The sequence below is a fragment of the Abramis brama genome (assembly GCF_963993115.1).
Source record: "Abramis brama genome assembly, chromosome: 6".
NCBI classification, from domain to species: Eukaryota; Metazoa; Chordata; class Actinopteri; order Cypriniformes; family Leuciscidae; genus Abramis; species Abramis brama.
The window spans coordinates 46,318,752-46,342,236 of NC_139968.1; the positions used below are offsets into that span (position 1 = coordinate 46,318,752).

The 23,485-nt window shown below is 38.9% G+C and overlaps 2 protein-coding genes across 2 annotated transcripts in view; one reads left to right on the forward strand and one right to left on the reverse strand.

Moving 5' to 3' along the window:
- lamb3 (laminin subunit beta 3) overlaps positions 1-8,205 on the forward strand; it is a 19,001-nt gene extending 10,796 nt beyond the window's left edge. Inside the window, exons 14-23 of the mRNA XM_084116065.1 lie at positions 1,073-1,445; positions 1,686-1,840; positions 2,058-2,269; positions 2,348-2,551; positions 3,066-3,210; positions 5,354-5,561; positions 6,370-6,511; positions 6,595-6,771; positions 7,062-7,215; positions 7,644-8,205. Of these exons, the coding sequence (XP_083972191.1) occupies positions 1,073-1,445; positions 1,686-1,840; positions 2,058-2,269; positions 2,348-2,551; positions 3,066-3,210; positions 5,354-5,561; positions 6,370-6,511; positions 6,595-6,771; positions 7,062-7,215; positions 7,644-7,783 (1,910 nt within the window). The 3' untranslated portion in view covers positions 7,784-8,205. The remainder of the gene's footprint in view (positions 1-1,072; positions 1,446-1,685; positions 1,841-2,057; positions 2,270-2,347; positions 2,552-3,065; positions 3,211-5,353; positions 5,562-6,369; positions 6,512-6,594; positions 6,772-7,061; positions 7,216-7,643) is intronic.
- Positions 8,197-21,442, reverse strand: camk1ga (calcium/calmodulin-dependent protein kinase IGa). The gene is made up of 13 exons (XM_084116066.1): positions 21,375-21,442; positions 20,536-20,648; positions 17,130-17,255; positions 15,819-15,893; positions 15,594-15,732; positions 14,470-14,593; positions 13,462-13,537; positions 13,263-13,375; positions 12,519-12,597; positions 11,750-11,837; positions 10,236-10,564; positions 9,372-9,475; positions 8,197-8,684 (listed from the first exon to the last, which is right to left on the reverse strand). Exons 2-12 carry the CDS (start codon positions 20,619-20,621, stop codon positions 9,403-9,405), a joined length of 1,308 nt encoding a protein of 435 aa, XP_083972192.1. The 5' UTR covers positions 20,622-20,648; positions 21,375-21,442; the 3' UTR covers positions 8,197-8,684; positions 9,372-9,402.
- Positions 21,443-23,485: the final 2,043 nt, after the last annotated feature.

A 23,485-nucleotide genomic window follows, 5' to 3' on the forward strand; every position in this document is an offset into this window, starting at 1 on the left:
GTTAATTAGTTTGTTAGTTAGTAAGTTAGTTAGTTAAGTTAGTAAGTTAGTTAGTAAGTTCGTTTGTTAGTTAGTAAGTTAGTTGTTAGTTAGTTAGTAAGTTTGTTAGTGAGTTAGTTAGTGACTTTGTTAGTAAGTTTGTTAGTTATTTAGTAATTAGTAACTTTGTTAGTAAGTTAATTAGTTAACAAGTTAGTTAGTTGTTAGTTAGTTTGTAATCTAGTTAGTAAGTTTGTTAGTAAGTTAGTTTACAAATTAGTTAGTAAGTTTGTTAGTTGATAATTAGTTGGCTAGTTGGTTGGTTAGTTAGTTAGTTAGTAAGCAAGTTAGTTGTTAATTAGTTTGTTAGTTAGTAAGTTAGTTAGTTAAGTTAGTAAGTTAGTTAGTAAGTTCGTTTGTTTGTTAGTAAGTAGGTTAGGTTACGTTAAAAAGTTAGTTAGTTAACAAGTTAGTAAGTTTGTCTGTAACTTTGTTAGTTAGTAGTTAGTTAACAAATTAGTTAGTAGTTAGTAATTTGTAAGTAATTTAGTAAGTTAGTTGTTAGTTAGTAAGTTAGTTAGCAAGTTAGTTATTTAGTTAGTTAGTTAGCTAGTTAGTTAGTTAGTTAGTTAGTTTTATTGTCCACTAGGTGAAAATTAGTTTTTGGCTAAAGACATCAACACAACAACCTAGAGACAGAGAAAACAAAATACATTTAATTTAATTGAACATTTTAGCATATAATGTATGTTTTAAATATGCAATTTAATGGTAGTTTATTTCATTTGTTATTAATTTATTATTCATGTTATATATAGCTTTATATAGCTTTATTTATTGTGTTAAACTGCCAATTTAACATTCATATTTTATAAAAAATTTCAATTATTTTGTTTATATGTGAAATGTAATTCTCATTTACTGTTTATTCAATATTATAATAATATTTTAATATTTTAGTCATGTTATGTAGTACAATTTAATATTTATATTTATCTTTAGATTTATATTTATTAAATATTTATTCATTTAATGTATATGTTGTGTTTGAAACAATGTAATACTGAAAGTGTCCTGATGGTGTGTGTGTCAGCGTGTGACTGCGAGCGTTCGGGCACAGAGTCGGGCGGTTGCGATAAACGCACGGGCTTGTGTCGCTGTAAACCCGGCATTACCGGCCCTCGCTGTGACGTCTGCGCCCGCGGCCACTGCGCCAGTTTCCCAGAATGCCCGGCCTGCCCGTCCTGCTTCTTCAGCATGAACACGCGTCTGCAGGAGCTCACGCTCAATCTGGAGCGTCTCTCCAACTCCCTGCTGTCCTCTAGTGGACGACCGACGTCTAGCGACTCGAGCCGCAGGATCCACACACTCCAGGACACACTCGCACTGATCCAGAAGTCCGTGTCTGTTCCCCCGCAGTCCAGCCGCGCCCTGACCGAAGCCCTGCAGAGACTCAACACGCTCCGGTACACACACACACACACACACACACACATACACACTAACCCGACCCCTAAACCTACCCATCACATACACACACACACACACACACACTCACACACTAACCCGACCCCTAAACCTACCCATCTCACACACACACTAACCCGACCCCTAAACCTACCCATCACACACATACACACACACACACTTCAACTAAGCTTCATCAGTTGATTTAAACATGAGCTGCTGTGGCTCTGCTCCTCCAGGTCCCAGATGAAGGGTGTTGCTCTGCCGTTTCAGCCTCAGGACCGAGAGCTGGAGCGAGAGCTGGACGAGTTGCAGTCGCTCCTGTCGTCTCTGAGTCTGCAGTACTTCAGCCGCAGAGACGCCTTCACCAACGCCGCCGGATCCACCAACGCCAGTGCGTATCTGTAGCGTATGATTCTTGATTGATCATTCTGTAGCATGATAGCTAATTAGCGTTGGGTATCGTTTGAATTTTAACTATTCCGATTTCGATTCTGCTTATCGATTCCGATTCTTATCGAATCAATAGGAATCAATATTTACATTTTATAACAAGTATCCGATTCCTGACCTCAAGTATTCGATTCCAATGGAAACTTTTTCACTCTCAGGTGACTTCTACGCCATTCAGAAGTCGTATGAGAAGTCGACCGACGCCATCAAGCGAGCCGACGCCACCAAAGACGCCCTGAAGAAGTCCGAGGGCATGCGAGAAAACGCCTTGAGTGGCCTGAACGCCCTGCAGCCCGGAAACACCAAAGACCTGCAGAAACTGAAGACGGATCTGGAGACGCGACCCAATCTGACTCCCACAGCCACCAAGGTGAGATAATCGCTAAAGAGCTAAATAACGGAAAGAGTTAGTTCCAGATGAACGGGTCAGTAAAGGTGTGTTTAATAGGTTTGTGGCAGTGATCGCGTGGAGCCCTGCACTCCAGAGCGCTGCGGAGGCAACCTGTGTCCTCCCGACGGAGCGCCCCCTTGTGGAGCGGAGGACGCCTGCATAGGAGCACTGCCCAATGCCAACAAGGCCTTTCAGGACGCCGACGAGGTCAAGGCCAAACTACAGGAGCTCAACGACAAGATCACACAAGCAGCCGCGCAGGTACCACCCATTTTACTATATCTTATTTATACCTATTTACATATAAAAATTAAAAACATTATAAAGAAGTAAACGTTCAATAATAAAAATTAAATGGGTAAAAAAAATTTTTTTTATTAAATTAAATGTTAAATGTTAAACAAGCCAAAAAATTATGATAAATAAAATGATATTGGGAAACATAAAGATGCAATTATAAGAATTAAAAGTTGCACTTGTAAATATTGAATAAAAAATAAATTAATAATAAATATTTTGATAAATTGTCAAATAAACAAATATTAAATTATAAACATTACATGTAAAAATAACAACATTATACACAAGTAAATATTACATTAATAAAAAAATGAAAAAGTCACAATTGTGAGAAATATTAGTTATATTATGAAAATAAAAATTGAAATTGTGAAATATAAAGATGGTACAAACACATATGACCACCTAGAAAGACTAATAAGACTAGTCCGTTTTGATTTTTACATTGACTTACGTTGACTCTCTGAAAAAACAGATACAGGAAGCTGACGATGCGGCCAATAGGGTGCGACTGTCCACTGACAGTCTGGCCAATCAGATCAAGCAGGTGCAAGCCGACGTAGACGGAGACCTGAAAGACACCAAAGACTTCATCAACACACTGAGGGACTTCCTGTCAGGTCAGTAACACACTCACACACACACAAACACACACGTGTCATTGCTTTAACTTTATTTTGACATGCTGTACACTGTGAAGTATATACCATGAATTTATTCATAAAATAGTATGTGAAGCAGTATGTAAATAAAAAAGGATTTACTTACTATATATAGTATGCATACTGCAGTCAGGATGTAGTATGTAGTGTGGCATTGAGCAGCTGCAGTACAGTACTGTAGTTTGTGGTGTTGTAAAGCGCTGTAGTCAAGTCAAGTCATCTTCATTTATATAGCGCTTTTAACAATATAGATTTTTCCAAAGCAGCTTTAAAGTGATAATAGGAAATAGAAGTAACAGAGATTGTTTTGGCTTTACAGCAGCTCTAGAATAAAGTAGTATGTAGTGTGCTGTAAAGCGCTGTAGTGCGTAGTGTGCTGTAAAGCGCTGTAGTGCGTAGTGTGCTGTAAAGCGCTGTATTATGTAGTGTGCTGTAAAGCGCTGTAGTATGTAGTGTGCTGTAAAGCGCTGTAGTGTGTAGTGTGCTGTAAAGCGCTGTAGTGTGTAGTGTGCTGTAAAGCGCTGTAGTGTGTAGTGTGCTGTAAAGCGCTGTAGTATGTAGTGTGCTGTAAAGCGCTGTAGTATGTAGTGTGTTGTAAAGCGCTGTAGTATGTAGTGTGTTGTAAAGCGCTGTAGTGTGTAGTGTGCTGTAAAGCGCTGTAGTGTGTAGTGTGCTGTAAAGCGCTGTGTTGTAAAGCGCTGTAGTGTGTAGTGCTGTAAAGCGCTGTAGTGTGTAGTGTGCTGTAAAGTGCTGTAGTGTGTAGTGTGCTGTAAAGCGCTGTAGTATGTAGTGTGCTGTAAAGCGCTGTAGTGTTTAGTGTGCTGTAAAGCGCTGTGTTGTAAAGCGCTGTAGTGTGCTGTAAAGCGCTGTAGTGTGTAGTGCTGTAAAGCGCTGTAGTGTGCTGTAAAGCGCTGTAGTGTGTAGTGTGTTGTAAAGCGCTATAGTGTGTTGTAAAGCGCTGTAGTGTGTAGTGTGCTGTAAAGCGCTGTGTTGTAAAGCGCTGTAGTATGTAGTGTGCTGTAAAGCGCTGTAGTGTGTAGTGTGCTGTAAAGCGCTGTAGTGTGTAGTGTGCTGTAAAGCGTTGTAGTGTGTAGTGTGCTGTAAAGCGCTGTGTTGTAAAGCGCTGTAGTATGTAGTGTGCTGTAAAGCGCTGTAGTGTGTAGTGTGCTGTAAAGCGCTGTAGTGTGTTGTAAAGCGCTGTAGTGTGTTGTAAAGCGCTGTAGTGTGTAGTATGCTGTAAAGCGCTGTGTTGTAAAGCGCTGTAGTATGTAGTGTGCTGTAAAGCGCTGTAGTGTGTAGTGTGTTGTAAAGCGCTGTAGTGTGTAGTGTGCTGTAAAGCGCTGTAGTGTGTAGTGTGTTGTAAAGCGCTGTAGTGTGTTGTAAAGCGCTGTAGTGTGTAGTGTGCTGTAAAGCGCTGTAGTGTGTAGTGTGTTGTAAAGCGCTGTAGTGTGTAGTGTGTTGTAAAGCGCTGTAGTGTGTTGTAAAGCGCTGTAGTGTGTAGTGTGCTGTAAAGCGCTGTGCTGTAAAGCGCTGTAGTATGTAGTGTGCTGTAAAGCGCTGTAGTATGTAGTGTGGTGCTGTAAAGCGCTGTAGTGTGTTGTAAAGCGCTGTAGTGTGTAGTGTGCTGTAAAGCGCTGTAGTGTGTAGTGTGTTGTAAAGCGCTGTAGTGTGTTGTAAAGCGCTGTAGTGTGTAGTGTGCTGTAAAGCGCTGTAGTGTGTAGTGTGCTGTAAAGCGCTGTGTTGTAAAGCGCTGTAGTATGTAGTGTGTTGTAAAGCGCTGTAGTATGTAGTGTGTTGTAAAGCGCTGTAGTATGTAGTGTGGTGCTGTAAAGCGCTGTAGTGTGTTGTAAAGCGCTGTAGTGTGTAGTGTGCTGTAAAGCGCTGTAGTGTGTAGTGTGTTGTAAAGCGCTGTAGTGTGTTGTAAAGCGCTGTAGTGTGTAGTGTGCTGTAAAGCGCTGTAGTGTGTAGTGTGCTGTAAAGCGCTGTGTTGTAAAGCGCTGTAGTATGTAGTGTGTTGTAAAGCGCTGTAGTATGTAGTGTGTTGTAAAGCGCTGTAGTATGTAGTGTGGTGCTGTAAAGCGCTGTGTTGTCACCCCCTCAGAGCCTCAGTCAGACCCAGAGCAGGTCCAGCGAGTGTGTGAGGCTATTCTGGAGGCCCGGCTGCCTCTGAGTCTGGATCAGCTGAAGCAGAAGCTGAAGGATCTGCAGGATCTGACGGCCTCAGTGCCCGACAGCAGCAGCGTCCTGACGACTAGCGGCCCGCAGCTGGAGAACGCCAGACGCCTGCTGGATACCGCCCGCGAGACACGGTACACACACACACGCTACACACACACTCACACACACACACGGTACACACACTGATTGGTCAATAGCTGTGTTTTATTCGCGATAAAGCGTTTCACCCAACGGTTCTATGTATCACTACACAACACCCCTAGCAACCACTCTTAGCAACGTAAACATATACTTGTTCTCAACAATATTGTTCATTGAAGCTTATAGAGTAGAGTATTGTGAGAGGTCGAGTAAGCGAGTGTTCCTGCATTTACAGTAGACATAGCATTTTCCTTCATTCATAATAAAAAATCGGTTTGAATGTCCGCTGCGATATCTTGTCCTTTTACCAGTTAAGAAGTGTTCTTGTGCCGTGACACGCTAGTCATTTATCAGTGGCGTCTTGCTTCTCTGTGTTCACAAGTTTCAGTCCTAAAAAATAATAATATTTCAGTCCTTTCAATGTAAAAGTCTTCTCTACTGACTGACTCATAAAGACAGTGTTTGCCGCCATCGGTGAAATAATGTGTGTAACTTCTGCTGCTGTTCACGGTCAGGGACTATTTTTTCCAGCGGAAGGAAGTCTTTTAGTGATTTAACTTCATGAAAGTTGCATTGATGCATGTTTTTTTGGCTTTAATATTTGTATTGTGCGGTGACCGTTTTATAAAAGCAATAAGGTACTCGAGGCTAGTGATGTATTGCGAATAATCGTGACTCTGCTTCGTGTCGAGCCTAACAACACCTCGTGACTTATTCCCCACACAGCACAGCCTCGAGTGCCTCATTGCTGATATATCTATGTGTATTTGGCTGATGTTCTTGACTGGTCGTTTGCAGAGACGCAGCGTTTGGCATCCAGCAGGACGGCGAGAGTCTTCTGGAAGCGATGGATGAAAACGAGAATATTTTTGACGACCTGGAGGACAAAATCCAGCAGAGCGTCGACATCGCCAACAACGTTAAGAAAGACATCGAGCGGGTCAGTTCGAGTCACGTGTGCGGAAACAACAGGAACGACCTCAGAACTCAAATTAACCTAGATTTATCGTCTCTCTCTCTCAGATAGAGGACGTGCTGGCTCCCGCTGAGAAGGGGATTGTGGGTATTTCAGGGCTGATGAATGAGATTCGCCCCCTGGTGGACACTTTGAGGAACGACGTGACGACAGGAACAGCGCTGGCGAACGATGCTCAAGATCAGGCAAATTCTGCTCAAGACGAGGCCGACCAGGCCGCAGAGGTACTGACACACACACAACTATTCAATACACAGCTTTTCACAACACACATCATTTCAAAGCAGCTTTACAGAAAGTGCATGAGTCCATATTACAGTTTACAGTGATCTGTCATCAGAGGAAACTGAGTTATGTATTTCAGAAATGTACATATACAAAATCACAGTTAGCGAAAAATTTATTATTTTAAACAACGTAAAAATTTAATGCAGAAACAATGAGCTCATTGAAGTAATGAATACTTGTTTGTTAACAAATGATTATAGAAAAATGGTAACAAATGTGTTTGTAGGAGCTGGAGGCGTTAAAAGACGAGTTAGAGCGGTTGAAACAAGCCGCGGCTGAAAACACTCAGGCAGGGGAAGATGGCGTTCGTTTACTAAAGCTACAGGAGGAGGCGGAGTCTCTGATGACGGACACCTCTGACATCATGAAGGCTCTGAAAGGTAACGCCCACAAAACATCCATCCCATAATGTCAGGCACACACATTACCGTTTGTGTGGTTTGTGAGTGATTGCGAGACATTTTAGAGAGATGATGTGAACAAATTATTGAATCAGAGTTCTGAATCAGTATTTGATTCACTGAATCGGTTCATTTGAATCAATTAGTGCATTCAATTGACTCAGTGAGTCGATTTGATTTATTTATTCAAATCTGTGAATCAAATGAGTCGATTCACTGACTGTTTGAATACGTTAGGAATCGATTCACTGAATCAGAGTCAGTTGAATGAACTCAACACAAAAACTGGTTTTGGTACTAAGTTAAATTTTAAATGCAATTTATAATAAAATCAAAACATCCATCCCATAATGTCATGCACACACACATTACCCATGGTAACCGCTTGTGTTGTTTGTGTCTCTCAGATAAAGAAGCGTCCATACGGCAGCAAGCGACGGAGCTGGAGAAGAACGGCTCGCGACTGACCGGCCTGGACGCCATAGTGGAGAAACTCAGAGACGACATTCGCTATAAAGTCACCAGTCTGGACATGTGCCAGGGCTGATGACACACAACTAACACACAACACACAACAGTCTGGACATGTGCCAGGGCTGATGACACACAACTAACACACAACACACAACAGTCACCAGTCTAGACATGTGCCAGGGCTGATGACACACAACTAACACACAACACACAACAGTCTAGACATGTGCCAGGGCTGATGACACACAACTAACACACAACAGTAACACTGACACACAACTAATACACAACACTGATGACACACAACTAACACACAACAGTAGCACTGATGACACAACTAACATACAACAGTAACACTGATGACACACAACTAACACACAACAGTAACACTGATGACACATTATTGTCTTTGAACAAACTTGATTTTCTCAGCTTTTTGCTCAAAATGTTGTTGAATTTGTTGAATTAAACTGGCCCACATTGAAGTTGGTGTGTAAATAGTTTTATTTGATGTTTTTGTTTATGATTACAGCAGGGGTCTGTGATAATACACATTTAATGAAATTAGATACAATGATCTTATACGCACATATAAAACACAAACATAGAGATTATAACAGCAAAGATAAATAAGTCCTTAAATAAGAAAATAATATTTAAGCCGAGTCCTTCAGTATTAATACACACTCAAACACACAGCTGTGGCACATGTGATCCGCCCTTCCCATGATGCACCCTGATCAGCCCACCACGGGTGTAAATATGACTACTGTACATGTATATGCAGACAGTAGGTGAAATAATACGACAAACAGAGCGTACGGTCTCACGCTCTCAGTCTCTTCACACGGACACGTCGTCCAGTCCGAGATGAAGCTTTGAGAAGCGGATGTGTGTGTGCGATTGGCACTCGTTTGACCCGGTCTGTGGCTCCGACGTGTGACGGGACGAGCCGACGCTCAGATAAACACCATCTGAGAGAGAGAGAGGGAGAGAGGAGAGAGATTGAAGAGAGAGAGAGAGGAGAGAGATTGAAGAGAGAGAGGAGAGAGGGAGAGAGAGAGAAAAGAGAGAGGGAGAGAGAGACGAGAGAAGAGAGACACGAGAGAGAGAAGAGACGAGAGAGAGAAGAGAGAGAGGAGAGAGGGAGAGAGAGAGACGAGAGAGAGAGGGAGAGAAAGAATAGAGAGAGGGAGAGACGAGAGAAGAGAGAGAGAGAGGGAGAGAGAGACGAGAGAAGAGAGAGACGAGAGAGAGAAAAGAGAGGGAGAGAGAGAGAGAAGAGAGAGAGAGAGAGGAGAGAAGAGAGAGAGAGAAGAGAGAAAAGAGAGGGAGAGAGAGAGAAGAGAGAGAGAGAGAGGAGAGAAGAGAGAGAGAGAAGAGAGAAAAGAGAGGGAGAGAGAGAAGAGAGAGAGAGACGAGAGAAGAGAGAGAGAGAAGAGAGAGAGAGAGAGAGAAGAGAGAGAGAGAGAGTCTTACACGAACTTCCCCAGCAAAGTGAGTAAACATAATAACTAATACGCCAGATTGGCTCGAAATTTGACAGTGTTTCCCGCCACAGTTCATTTTTACCTGCATTTGGCGGATGTTCATTTCAAACCCTGCACACACACCTTCACGATCACGTTACGGTTAAAGCGGAGGCCTGAGTGGATACTCACTTCATTTGATTGACAGCTGTCAATCAGACGATTACATCAGGGAGCAAACGCCGGTCTGAAGGGTCTGGCCACGCCCATCTGAGCCACACATCATCCTGTCCGACCTGAAACACACAGAACACACTCATGAGGCCTTGAAAACAGTACAATCACTTATAAAAGCATGTTTTAAATAAGTATTTACATGTACGTATATTTATGTACATTTATAAGCCATAAACAGCAATAATCATCAACACTTGTTGCATTAAACTATTTACATGCCACATGGAGACTTGAGGAAACATTTTATAGTGATGATGCCAATGAATCATAGAATGGGAGTTGAGAATCAGCGAATAGGCCTATTTGATTCACCTGCTCATTTGAAACATCCAACTGAATCGATTCACAGAATCAAATAAGTTGATTCACTGAGTTGAATTTACGAAACAACTACTTGATTCACTGAATCAGAGTTATGAATTGATTCATTGATATTTCAGCTAAACAAATAAATCAATTCACAGAATCAAATAAGTTGATTCACTGAGTTGAATTTACGAAACAACTACTTGAGTCCGTTAGGAATCGATTCATTGAAATGAATCAAACATAGTTTTTGCTACTTAAGTTTTTTGTATTAACTTTCTCAAATTTGTGATTTGAACATGGAATAACCGTAAAACTAGACATGCTCTTTGGGAATTGTGATGTTCATTATGTTGTTCGATTTTTCTATTTTTTGGGTCAAGTTCATAGGCATGACTGCACGAATTCTTTATGAACCCCAGAATGCATTGTTCAGTGAAAATGGCCCAGGATGGTGAACGAACATGAGAGACATATCAATTTATCTGGCGCAGTATTTGACGCTAGCATCACCTGTTAGCGGCGCAGTCTGACGCACACAGATCCGACTCCGAGTGGTACGCGTGTTGACCGGTCTCAGAGATGACCAGCGCATGCATCGGCTCGCTGTTGCAGGCCTTGAGCGGGCCATGCCCCCTGATGACATCAGCGTGAGGCGACAGGGTCATGTGACTGCACGAGGGGTTCCCATTGGTGTCCAGCTCGCTGGGGGCGGGGCCTGGAGACGAGACGTCCAGCACCTCGATCAGCGGGGTCGGGCTCAGGGTCGTGACCTCAGGGTCAGTGTGAGAGAGCTGAAGACGTCGCATGTAACTGACCGCCACCGTCACGTTGATGGCTTGCTAAAACACACACATGCTCATATATTCAATATTTGTGTAGCGCTTTTCACAATACACATCATTTCAAAGCAGCTTTACGCATTACAATTTACAGTGATCTGTTATCAGGGGAAACTGTCTTAAGTTATGTATTTCAGAAATGTACATATACAAAATCGCAGTTAGCGAAAAAGGTATTCATTTAAAAATGTAATAATGTAATGCAGAAACAATGAGCTGATTTAAGTAATGAATACTTGAATATTATAGACACTGAGTCATTCACACAGTGACACAGGATGAGTGTATTAGGGCTGTCAAAATGTCTGAAAAGCTAAATTCGAATTTCTTTCTTAAATATTAGCAGAATTCAAATTATATTCGAATTCTAAAGGCAATACTTAATGTTAAAGGGAAAAAAGTGCTGTATTGTCGCCTAAGCCCACAAGAGGGCGCAATAAGCAAATATAAAACAAATCAAGCTTCGCATCTTTTATTCAAATGAAATGACGTTCACTTTTTAAAGTGCTTTAAATTTTGAAACAATTGTTCTTAAATAAAATATAATTTCCTTAGTTTTATGCACTGTTGTAACCTAATTTTCCTTGCATGCACATTATGTAAGTGCATCAGTAACCTGAGAAAACACACTTCAACACACAGCGTAATGAACTACATCAACACAAAACAGCAAACTGGCATTCAGAAACACTCACTTCTACTCTCTACATCTACATATTGAGCGAGTATTTACTTTTTTTTTTTTTCATGATTCAATATGTTAATCATGTTTATTCGTGACAGTTTTTATCTTTTTATCTTTCAGCAAGCTTTTATCTATTTACTCATAAATATGATTCATCAAACATGTAGTTTCATGAACCAGTTTATTCATGAATCAACATTGTTTTTTTCAAAATAATGTTTATTCGTGAATCAGTATATTTATTTATGAATCATCATATTTTTATGCATTAGTTTATGAAGCATTTCATAATAAAAAAAAACATTTATTCATGATAAAGTATGTTTGATTATTAATAGGTCCATCTGGTAATGAATTAGTATGTTTATTGAGAAATCAGGTTGTTTATTTGTTTATTTGTGCAAATTCGAATGTGCAGTTTGTTTTTAAATTCGACAAATATTCGAAATTAAAGATTGTCTTTGACAGCCCTGGAGGGTGTGTGTGATCTGCTCTCTCACCTTCCACTTGGATTTGGCAAAGTTCTTCTGCATCTGCTCACAGACAGACTGAATAATATTGTCATTGTGCGCTGTGTCTCCAATAATCCTGCATAAAGAGAACAACAGCTAATTTATTCATGCATGTTTACCAGCATGTTTATTCATACATTTATGAATCTGCATATTAATTTATACATTTGTTTATTCATGAATGATTATTCATCATGTGATTTTCATGAATCATAAATCAAATCAAATCAAATCAAATCAAGTATATTTGTATAGCGCTTTTCACAATACAGATTGTATCAAAGCAGCTTCACAGTATTAAAATAAAATAATACAACAAAGTTTGTTTCTAGTGGAATTTATTGATTGATAGAATAAAAAAAATCATAGTGCATGATCCAAAAATCATAGTGCATGATCCATGAATCAACATGCTTATTGCAAAATTAATGTTTATTCATTAATCTGTATATTTATTTATGAATCAGCATATTCCTATGCATTCGTTTATCCATGAAGTTTTTCATAAACATTTGTCTGTTAATTCACACATAAGTACATTTATTTATGAATCATCATGTTTGATTATTAATAAGTCAATATAGTAATGAATCAGAATGTTTATTGATGAAGCAGGTTGTATATTTGTTTAATCGTGATCTGCAGTTTTTTTTTTCATGATTCAATATGTTAATCATGTTTATTTGTGACTCAGTTCATCAGTCCACATATAAACTGGCTGTAAAACTGTACTGGGATTCTCCGAGGTGTTTCTCACCATGGATGACTGAGCGCTTGTTCAGTTGTGTAGCGTTTATTAGGGTTTTTCTCCAGCATGTGTCTGATAAAGTCCTTCGCTGCAGAAAACAGGACAAACCAGATATTATTCACCAAGATTTTCAATACATACTAACATTAAAGGTGCAGTGTGTAAGTTTTAGCGCATCTAGTGGTGAGGTTGTGAATTGCTCCCAACAGAAGTTACGGTGGCCGACAGGAAGTGATGTCATCGTCTGAGACAGCAGAGAGTAGCCAGTTAAACAATGAGGTTTCTTTACAAAGATCAATTAAGAAATTAGGTTTACTTAATTATTCAGTAAAACGATAAGCGAATATTATTGTGACTTGTTCATCATTTTGTCAGTGTTTTATTCGCTGACTTTAGCTCGCTTCTTATCATGAAGAACAACATAGTGACGAAACGCGTTTGTCCGTTCAGGGCACTGTAGAAACATGTCGATGTAAGTGGACCCGCGGTGTGTGTAGAGAGAAGTGCCTCATTCTAAGCTAATAAACACATAACGGTTCATTATGTAAGGTCTTTATACACCACTGAAAACATAGTTATGAATATGATATTGCATTTCTGTCAACAGATCCTCCTAAATATTACAAAATGCACCTTTAACATACTAAGAATACACGCTAACATTTATAAAGAGACCCATGTTTGATGTTGTACTGCAGCTGATGGCCTACAGGTGGCAGTAATAACAGCGTGTGTAAAGTGTTTCAGACGCACATGACTCAGAGATGTCGTCCCAGTATGGCGAGTGAAACGCATATTCTGCCTTCATGATCTTGGAGAAAAGGCGTGTTTCATTCTCCTCATAAAATGGCGGGTAGCCGCTCAACCTAAACAAACACATGAAGAGATCAGCGTTTGAGGAAAAACACACCTGACCGGATCTCAAGAGTGTGTGTAATGACGGCAGACTCACAGAATGTACGTTATGACGCCGATAGACCAGCAATCCACTGCTTTACTGTAGGGTTTCTGAGCCAGAACCTCAGGAGCTGATGAGAATAATCACCGTAATGAGAATCATCACCGTAATGAGAAACATCACCGTAATGAGAATCATCACCGTAATGAGAATCATCACCGTAATGAGAATCATCACCGTAATGAGAATCATCAACGTAATGAGAATCATCACCGTAATGAGAATCATCACCATAATGAGAATCATCACGTAATGAGAATCATCACGTAATGAGAATCATCACCGTAATGAGAATCATCACCGTAATGAGAATCATAATGAGAAACATCACCGTAATGAGAATCATCACCATAATGAGAATCATCACCGTAATGAGAATCATCACCGTAATGAGAATAATCACCGTAATGAGAATCATCACCGTAATGAGAATCATCACCGTAATGAGAATCATCACCGTAATGAGAATCATCACCATAATGAGAATCATCACGTAATGAGAATCATCACCGTAATGAGAATCATCACCGTAATGAGAATCATAATGAGAATCATCACCATAATGAGAATCATCACGTAATGAGAATCATCACCGTAATGAGAATCATCACGTAATGAGAATCATCACCGTAATGAGAATCATAATGAGAATCATCACCGTAATGAGAATCATCACCGTAATGAGAATCATCACTGTAATGAGAATCATAATGAGAATCATCACCGTAATGAGAATCATCAACGTAATGAGAATCATAATGAGAATCATCACCGTAATGACAATCATCACCGTAATGACAATCATCACCGTAAGGAGAATCATCACCGTAATGAGAATCATCACCCATATACATAACAATCATCACCCATAAGGAGAATCATCACCATAATGACAATCATCACCGTAATGAGAATAATCACCGTAATGTGAATCATCACCGTAATGAGAATCATCACCGTAATGAGAATCATCACCATAATGAGAAGTAAAAGTGTTCGTACCAACATATCCTGGTGTTCCACAGGCCGTGGACATCACGCCATGATCTGCCATCTTCGACAGACCGAAGTCACTGATCATGATCTTGGCGTTCTCCTCTGGACTGTAGTACAGCAGGTTCTCCGGCTACAGACGGATAAAACAATGGACATTAATAACATTTAGGACCTATTACACCATTGATATTAGTTTTAGGCTCTACTATAACAGTTTTTCTTGAAGCAGAGTTTCTAGTTTGCATGACATGTGGACTCAATAAATCCTTATCCTGAGCAAAATAATCAAGCTGACATTCAGTACAATCTGTATCTTTTATTTAGAATACATGCAAATGTAATTCACGTCTTTTAATTTGTCAAAAGATTTAAAGCAAAGTTTTTGAAGAGTGCGCATGTGTGAACGATCTCTAGTGCGTAAGAACGAGACTATGATTGAATCTGGAAATAAAGCAAAATGAAAAATAGTCCTCAGATGACATGTCCGTAATTTATAGTAAAACATCTAGCATTAATTTGATCTCAAACAGATTCATTAACAGTAGTTATTACTCCACCACCTGTGTGACATCATTAACCAACGTTGTTGAACGACCAATGTGCGACAGTATGGTTTCGGGAAACAGTCGAGACTCGCTAGTTGATTTCTTCAATGATCTATCGTACTATAGTAGTAAAGCAGTGAGTTACGTCGTTTTACGGGAAACACACCCCTGTTTAGTTCCTGTCTCTGTGAAGCCCCTCCTTCTGAAAAGCACACTGTGCTCTGATTGGTCGACTGGAGCAGTGTGTTGTGATTGGTCGAGCGCTTCGAGTGTGTTTGGGAAATGTCCCGCCCCTTACTATAACCGCCAGTTTAACACACTACTAACTAACTCAACCAGGCCCCGCCCCTTTATTCTGCACATGAATTATTTAAATGAGGAATATTGTGACGTGTTCGTTCCCGGAAGAAACTCAAGACTACAATGGAGGCGTTTCAGGGAGATTTTAGAAACAGTGACGCTTATATAGAGAATAACTGGAACTTTGCAGAACTTTCCATGAGAGTTGAACGTGTAAAACGCATAATAGGTCGTCTTTAATTAAAACCTCAACAGAAGATGGATTAGAAGATCAAGCTCTCTCACCTTCAGGTCTCTGTGGACGATGCTGTTCTGGTGCAGGTAGGAAACGGCCTCCAGGACCTGTTTGATCACACGGCTGGCGTCTTTTTCCGTGAAAACCCCTCGATCCAGAATACGGTCAAACAGCTCTCCGCCCGACACCCTTCACAGACACCCAAACATGTACGAGTTAATACACATGCTGAAAGACTGCTTGTGTGTATATTTTAGGCTTTATCAAACACGTACAGCTCCATGACCAAGTAATAGTGTGTTCTCGTTTCGTAGAAATCTTCCAGTCCCACCACGTTATCATGCTTTATCCTGAAAGAGAGAAAGAGAGAGACTTCAGAATCCAGAACATGGTGTTTGGTGTTGGTCTGTAGTGTTGTGTCAGTAGTTTTAGGGGTTGGTGGTCTATATGTGGAGTCAGGCGTGTTTGTGTTAATGGTCTGTGGTATTTGTGGTCTGTAGTTTTTAATCTGTAATGTTTGCGTCTGTGAATAGGAATTTTCGTTATAACTTTTGACCACAAGGTGGCGCTGCCCGGAAACTTCTTGAGTACTTTCAGGGCATGGTGCCGAAGACACATACCAAGTTTTGTAAAGAAACGCCAATGTTAGGTAAAATATAGCATATTACGACCAAATTCAAAATGGCCGACACCCAAAATGGCCGACACCCAAAATGGCCGTCATCCAAAATGGCCGATATGGGAAAATTGGGTATCGTTCAACTTGGCATGCTGCACCAGTGAGAGTTCTGTGATTTTTTTGGATTCAGCCTTGGTGTGTGTTATGACAACCATGACCTGAGGCTGCCTGCACAGTTTCCACGTGGTGCCACCTAGTGGTCAGGAGATATGAAAGATGGCTCTTTTTGCTTATAACTTGTGAAAGATTTGGCCAAAAAAAAAAATCACAAAACTCGAACAATACCCAATTTTCCCATATCGGCCATTTGGGGTGTCGGCCATTTTGAATTTTGTCGTAAAATGCTATATTTTACAAACATTGGCGTTTCTTTACAAAACTTGGCTTGTGTCTTCGACACCATGCCCTGATGGTGCTCAAAAAGTTTCCGGGCAGCGCCACCCTGTGGTCAAAAGCTATAACAAAATTTCCAAAAATGCTAAAAACCTTTGACTAAATTATCTTATTGTAATGAAACTTAATAGATTCCTTGGGTCATGCTAAGAACATAGATACCAATTTTGTCAAATTTAGCCAAACTTCCTGTCCGCCATTTTGATCTTTTTTGAAAACCTACATTTTTGAACTCCTCCTAGACCATTGGTCCAATTTTCACCAAAATCAAATAGATTTCGTGTCGATAGGCGAAACTGTTTTCACATACTGCATCAACAAAGTTAATGGAATGATGCCAAAATGACTGTGATTGGGCTTATGGTCTTTATATTAATGGCCTGTGATGTTTGCTGTATTGATGATATTGTTCTGTAGTCTTTATGTTAATGACCTGTATTGTTTATGGTCTGTAATCTGTGATCAGGATCTCTGATGATTATATTTCTTGTTTGTGTCTTGTTTTGTCTCGTACCTCTTCAGCACCTTGATCTCGTTCTCAAGGTTGGAGTGGTGCAGCTGTTTTTTCTTCACACACTTCAGGGCGTAGAAATTCCCGGTCTTTCTCTCTCTCACCAGGTAGACCTCAGAAAACGAGCCCCTGCAGAAACACATGAATGTTGAAGCCCCAGCGAGTGAGGTTGAGATCAGCACTAATCTATCAGCACAAGGCACAGCTGTGTGTGTGTCCAGCTTGTTCATTAAAGACTTCAACTCACCTGGTCTATCTTAAATAGCTGTCCTAGGACAAGGATTACTGAGCGTTACGTAAGAGACCCAGTACCGCCCCTCACGACTCATTACCCACAATGCATCTAATCCAGAACACCTTAGAAATACCTTGCAACCGCCCAGAACAACACAGAAACCACCTGGCAATGTCCTCATCATGTTTGTCACATTGTCAAACCATGTGTGTGTGAAAACACACTCCTACAGCAGAGATTATCACAGACTGCGATTGAGAACATGATGATCGAATGATTATTTGAAGTCAAATCTGTAATGCTTTAGTTTAAATCAATGCTGTAATCCACATGAATGTGTGCAGGGGCCAATTATGACACTCATTCTAGACGTTATGAATAATTCATCTATAATTAACAAGAATTCACAAGAAAATTTAACAAAGATTCGTTAGATCTAGTTCTCTTTTGGAGACAGATTTGACCCCGTGTTGGTGTAGCTTCGTAAACACACTTACATTCACCGTCTCGATAATCCTTTAATTAACTAGTGTCAGGATGTTCTCTGATGTCTGTGTCATTCCCCTGCTGATGAAGATTGACAGGTGTCAAAACAAGAGAGAGAGAGAGAGATGACTCACTAATGCTCACATGACCAACAAACTCCTGACAAGCATTTCTGAATATCAACTTGCAAAACTGCACGCCTCATAATGACTCATAAAGCTTTATAACACTTCATAACACTTCATAATGATTCATTAATTCTTCTCTATTCCTCAGTATGCCTTGCAAAGCTTTGAAACTCCTTATACTGTCTCGTACAGCTTCATAACGGCTTCTGGTGCATTATAATGCAGATTATTTTGTAGTGCCTCATAATGCTTCGAAACATCTCATAACACTTCATACTGCTACATAAAGTATCACAAGATTTCATAATGTGTCGTGACGTGTCGCAGTGTTACAAAATGCTTCATAGCAACTCATAAACCGTCTTCACAATACCTCACAATGGCTCAGTATAATTTACAAAGCTACATAACACCTTATAGATTCCTGTGAAGTTCCACAACACTTCAAAAAGCTTCATAGCACCTCATAATGTTTCCTAACCCCTCAAAAAGTTTCATAAGAGTTTATAGTGGCTATAAAAAGCTTCATAACATTTTTTAACACTTTGTAATGCTCCATAACAACTCATAAAGCTTCATAACACTTCATAAAGATCCATATTACTTTACACTGCCTCATAATAGTTCAGTTTACCATATGAAGCTTCCTAACACATTATAGTGCCCCATAAAGCATTATAACACTTCAAAAAGCTTCATAACAGCTCATTACACTTCATAACTGTAAGAGTGCTTCATAAAGCTTCATAACATTCTGAAATGCTCTGTAATTACATGATTATAATTAAACCTGCTTTCATTCAAAACCCTTTAAAAAGTGTCATAAGAGCTTATAATGCCTCTTAAAGCTTCATAGCATTTTGCCCACTTTATAATTCTTCATAACACGTTAAAATGCCTCAGTAATGCCTTACAAAGTTTTCTAACACCTTATAGTGTCTCATACTGATTTATAACATTACATAAAGCTTCATATTCATAAAACCTCAGCTTCATGAACCTTCACAAAGTGTCATAAGAGTTTATAGCACCTCTTAAAGCATCATAATATTGTAATGGTTCATAAAGCTTCATAAATCTTTGCAATGCCTCATAATAGTTTGTTATGCCTTACAAAGCTTCATAACTCCTTATAGTGCCCCATAAAGCTTCAAAACATCTTATAATGCTTCGGAAAGCTTCATAACCCCTCATAAGGACCTTTTACTTCACAATGCCTTGTAATAGTTCAGTACAGCCTTGCAAACCTATAGTGCCTCATAATACTTCATAACATCTCATTATACTTCATAACTCTTCATAAAGTGTTATAAGAGCTTACTGTACATTGACTATTAAAGCTTCATAACACCCAATAAAGCTTCATACCCCTTCATAAACTGTCATAAGAACTTACTGTATAATGACTTAAAGCATCATAGCATTTTGGCCCACTTAATAACCCTTAATAACAGCTCATGAAGATTCATAAAGCTTCATTACACTTTACAATGATTCATAATGGTTCAGTAAAGCCTTACAAAGCTTCCAAACACCTTATAGTTCCACACTGATTTTTTAATATTTCATAAAACTTTATAACCCTTCATAAACTGTTGTAAGAGCTTGAAATGCCTCTTAAAGCTTCATTACATTTCAGAACGCTTTGTAATAATTCATGACAACTCATAACACTTCAAAAAGCTTCATAGTGCCTCATAATGCTTCATAACCCTTCATAAAGTGCCATAGGAGATAATAGTAAGGATGCACCGATATTAAAATTTTGACCGATACGATAACCGATGATTCTTTATATTTGAAAGCCGATAACCGATATATTGGCCGATAAACCTAAAATCAAAATTTTTATAATATTTTTGAGAGCCTGATACAAAAACAAAAGTCTCACCATTAAAAGCCACGTCCTAAACACACAATTATGATGTTCTCGTTATAATTTAATGAAGCCGATATGACAGACTTGCGCTGCTCATGTTGTACTTTACCGTATTTTTCTTTTTTAAAGTGATTTCAATCATATTTCAAGCATTTTAAAACCATCATGTTGAACAGTGGAGACATGAAGCGTCTCAGCTGAAGGAAGTAATACATTATTTATTAATAAATACATAATTAAATATTAAATAATACATACTTATCGGGCCGATAACGATAACATTAAAAATGAACCGATATCGGCCGATACCGATATAGTGGCTGATCCCTAGATAATCGTGCCTCTTCAAGTTTTATAACATATCAGATTGCTCTGTAATGCGTCTTAAAACTTCAAAATGATGAATAAAGCATGGAATAATATTCTGCATTAGTGCTAAACGGTTCCTCCGGGTGTTTTTCAATAGGATGAACGGCTTCATTGATAAAGATGTCCCCTGGTCCTCAATCCGTTAATCTGAGTCTCAGGCTCAGACGCATGTGTCTCCTCTGAGCAGTAAAGCTTCTGATCCTGTAATAGCGCTCAAGCTCGCAAAAACACCCTCAGCTGATTCCTGACTCAGGAAACTTCAGTGTCTCGTCATAAAATCACAGCGATCTTCGTGAAACGCTCCATACTTACGATCCCAGAACCTCCTTGAAGTCAAAGATCTCCTTGATGTTGTTGGTGATCTTCTTCCAGCTGCAGTTGATCTCCTTCCGACCCATCGCGGCTCGAGTTTCACAAACCGACTCCTGAAACACACACATCTGTCATATTAATCACAGAAACCACCACATGTTCATAATCTTCATCTTATATAAAGGTGGAGAAGGTCACGGTCGGTCACACTAATGAATCCCAGTGCGTTTCTGAGAAGAGTTTTGATCTCTAACCTCTGACCTCTCTATGTGGGTTAATGCATTTAATATCCGGAATCACTTCACTTTAACGTTACAGTATATGAACTATTAGTGAACAATGATTCTAGCATTTATTAATCTTAATTAATAGTAATTGAAACATGCTCTAATACATTATCAAATGTTATTTGTTAAAAACATGAGCAAGCGATATTAAGTAAGTTATAGTTTTACTAACAGTAAAACAAAGTCTAATGAATGCTTTAAAAATAGTTCATTTTAGCTAATGCATTAACACTTTAACTAATAAAGCGTCACTTAACAACATTGACAAACATTATTACACGATATAATGTTACCCAGATCATTTGTTAACACACATTTGAGTAGTTAAGAATAATTATATATTTTTATATTCATTTATATATATTTATATACATTTTGAGAATGCATTTACATTTTTCTTTGGTATTTTAATGTCGTTCTCTTTAGCGTTTAACATTTAATGTCAAAATATTCACAACAGTTGAAATACTGAGTTTAGAATAAACAGAAATATGATCACGTGTGAGCTCTCAGAGACATGATAATTCATATGAAAGAAGAAGCCAGTCTTACCGGAGTGATGATGATGATGATGATGAGGAGACGCAGTTGTTGAGCATCTACCTGAACTCTCACGCGCTCGCTTCAGCTTCATGAGCGCGCGCGGGGGGCGGGGCCGAGGCGAGTGACGTCACCCGCGATCACCAATCACAATAACCTTCCGTGAAAAAGTTATGGTATGAGGTGACTGTGTTTATTAAGGAAAAGGTACTCTTTAATTTGGGGTATTTTTGGATATTTAAAGTATGATAACAGTGTGAATAAGGAGACTTTTGTAATTAATTTGGATACAAAGGTCCATTTTTATGAATGTTTTTATTTATTTTATGTGTTTTCTTTGCTCCCCTGGCTCCAAAATGTATGTTGTATTGTTTTGTTGTTTAAAGCACTAATAAAACATTTTTAAAAAATCACAATAACCTTCCCCTGCAAATAATGCGTTTCAAATCAAGTGGCAAATGATATATGTCGTTAAATATACTGCCTTGTACTTTAATGGTGAAGGAACAAAACTTGTTTTATTAGTTTTGGTGTAAGTTGGGGAATAACTTGGAAATAATGTAGCCTATAGTATATACAGCAATGTAAATGTTGTACAAAAGAATATATTTTCTTTCAAAACAATATGTAAACAGGCAGCTTTAATTACATGTCTGTGGTTTAGAACATGTGCTTGCGATGTGTGCAGCTTAACGTGTAATTGAGCACTGCTGACACGCGCGCGCGCGTGTGTGTGTGTGTGCACGCGCCTGGGTGAACAGGTGCGCACTGTATCATTTCAGTGAGTGTCTTATAATCTAATATAGTTTTTGTATCATGCTTGAGTTCATTCTGCTTATCAGCACCGTGTGTGTATAATCACATGCATAATATCTGTCGATAATATGATTATATGCTCTAAAGTGAGACATATTGACCCCAGAGTTGCTGAACACATGAATCTCCATGAGTTGCAGTCTCATGTTTAATCACATCTAGAGTCTCTGCACATGTTCAGTCCGTGAGCGTGACGTCACAGCACGTCTTTTCACACGAGCTCGTTCCCATCATCACATCATAATTCAGTTACAACGATTACACATAATCATCCGAGATTATATTACATAATATTATAATAATTACATAATATTAAAACGTATTTATTGCCATATAAATTACACACAAACCACACATATAAATGATTATATAATTTTTAATTATAAATAAATGTATTAATTTATTTTTGATGCATACCAATACAATGACCTAATGTGATATACTGATAAATAGAACGTAGATTAATAAATGTGAATTAATTGTAATTCTTTCGATACTTTGTTTACAAAATATATGAAGTATTAAAAAATATTATATATTATTAATTTAATTATTTTATGTCATGCACATTGTTTTTCAAAGTCAAAAAAATTTGATTATAAAATCACTTTTATAAATAATCCTTTATAAAACCATTAAATCAACAAAAAAGTTCAGTGGTAATAATTTAATCCTGTAGATGATGATCTGCATCTTTTTCTACAGTAGATGTTCGTTTAAGAACATTTTCAGCTCCTCTGAGCTGCTTTAATCCGGTTAAAATGACCTGAGCAGAAAATTAAGAGCACTTCCTGATCTTGCTTCTCATTCTGAGATGTGATTGGCTGAGCAGAAGAATGTGGCGGGGTTAAGATGCCCTGAAATTCACAGGACAGGAAACAGGAGATCATTAGCAAACGTCTGTACGAGTTTGTATAACTTCAGCAGAATGAAGAAGAAAGTTTAATCTCATCCAGATCAGGCTTATTTGACGCCTCTATTAAACTGCATTAATGAATATTAATGTCTCTCATGCATTCATTACCATTACTGACAATCCAAATGAAAGCAGCATGAAATGAGCAGCACGATCTGAAGCTTCTCAATGAATTTGAATACTGTTAATTAGAGTCATTAATCTGTTGCCATGGCTTTGCACCTGTTTCAGGAGAAAGGAGGACATTCAGTTGAAATAAACAAGAATATTTAATGCCAACCTGTTTGTATTGCGTTCAGGACACATGAGCAGCCACATTCACAGGGATTAAAGTGAATTTAACTCTATAATCCAGTTACGTTCATCTGCTGTCTATGAGTGAATGAGTGAG

Coding starts and splice junctions, on each gene's coding strand:
- camk1ga (XM_084116066.1), bottom strand. CDS start 20,621: ATGGGTCGGAAGGAGATCAACTGCAGCTGGAAGAAGATCACCAACAAC. Junction 17,256..20,535: donor TTCAAGGAGGTTCTGGGATC/GTAAGTATGGAG, acceptor GTGTTTCTGCAG/GGGCTCGTTTTCTGAGGTCT. Junction 15,894..17,129: donor GAGATCAAGGTGCTGAAGAG/GTACGAGACAAA, acceptor TCTCTCTTTCAG/GATAAAGCATGATAACGTGG.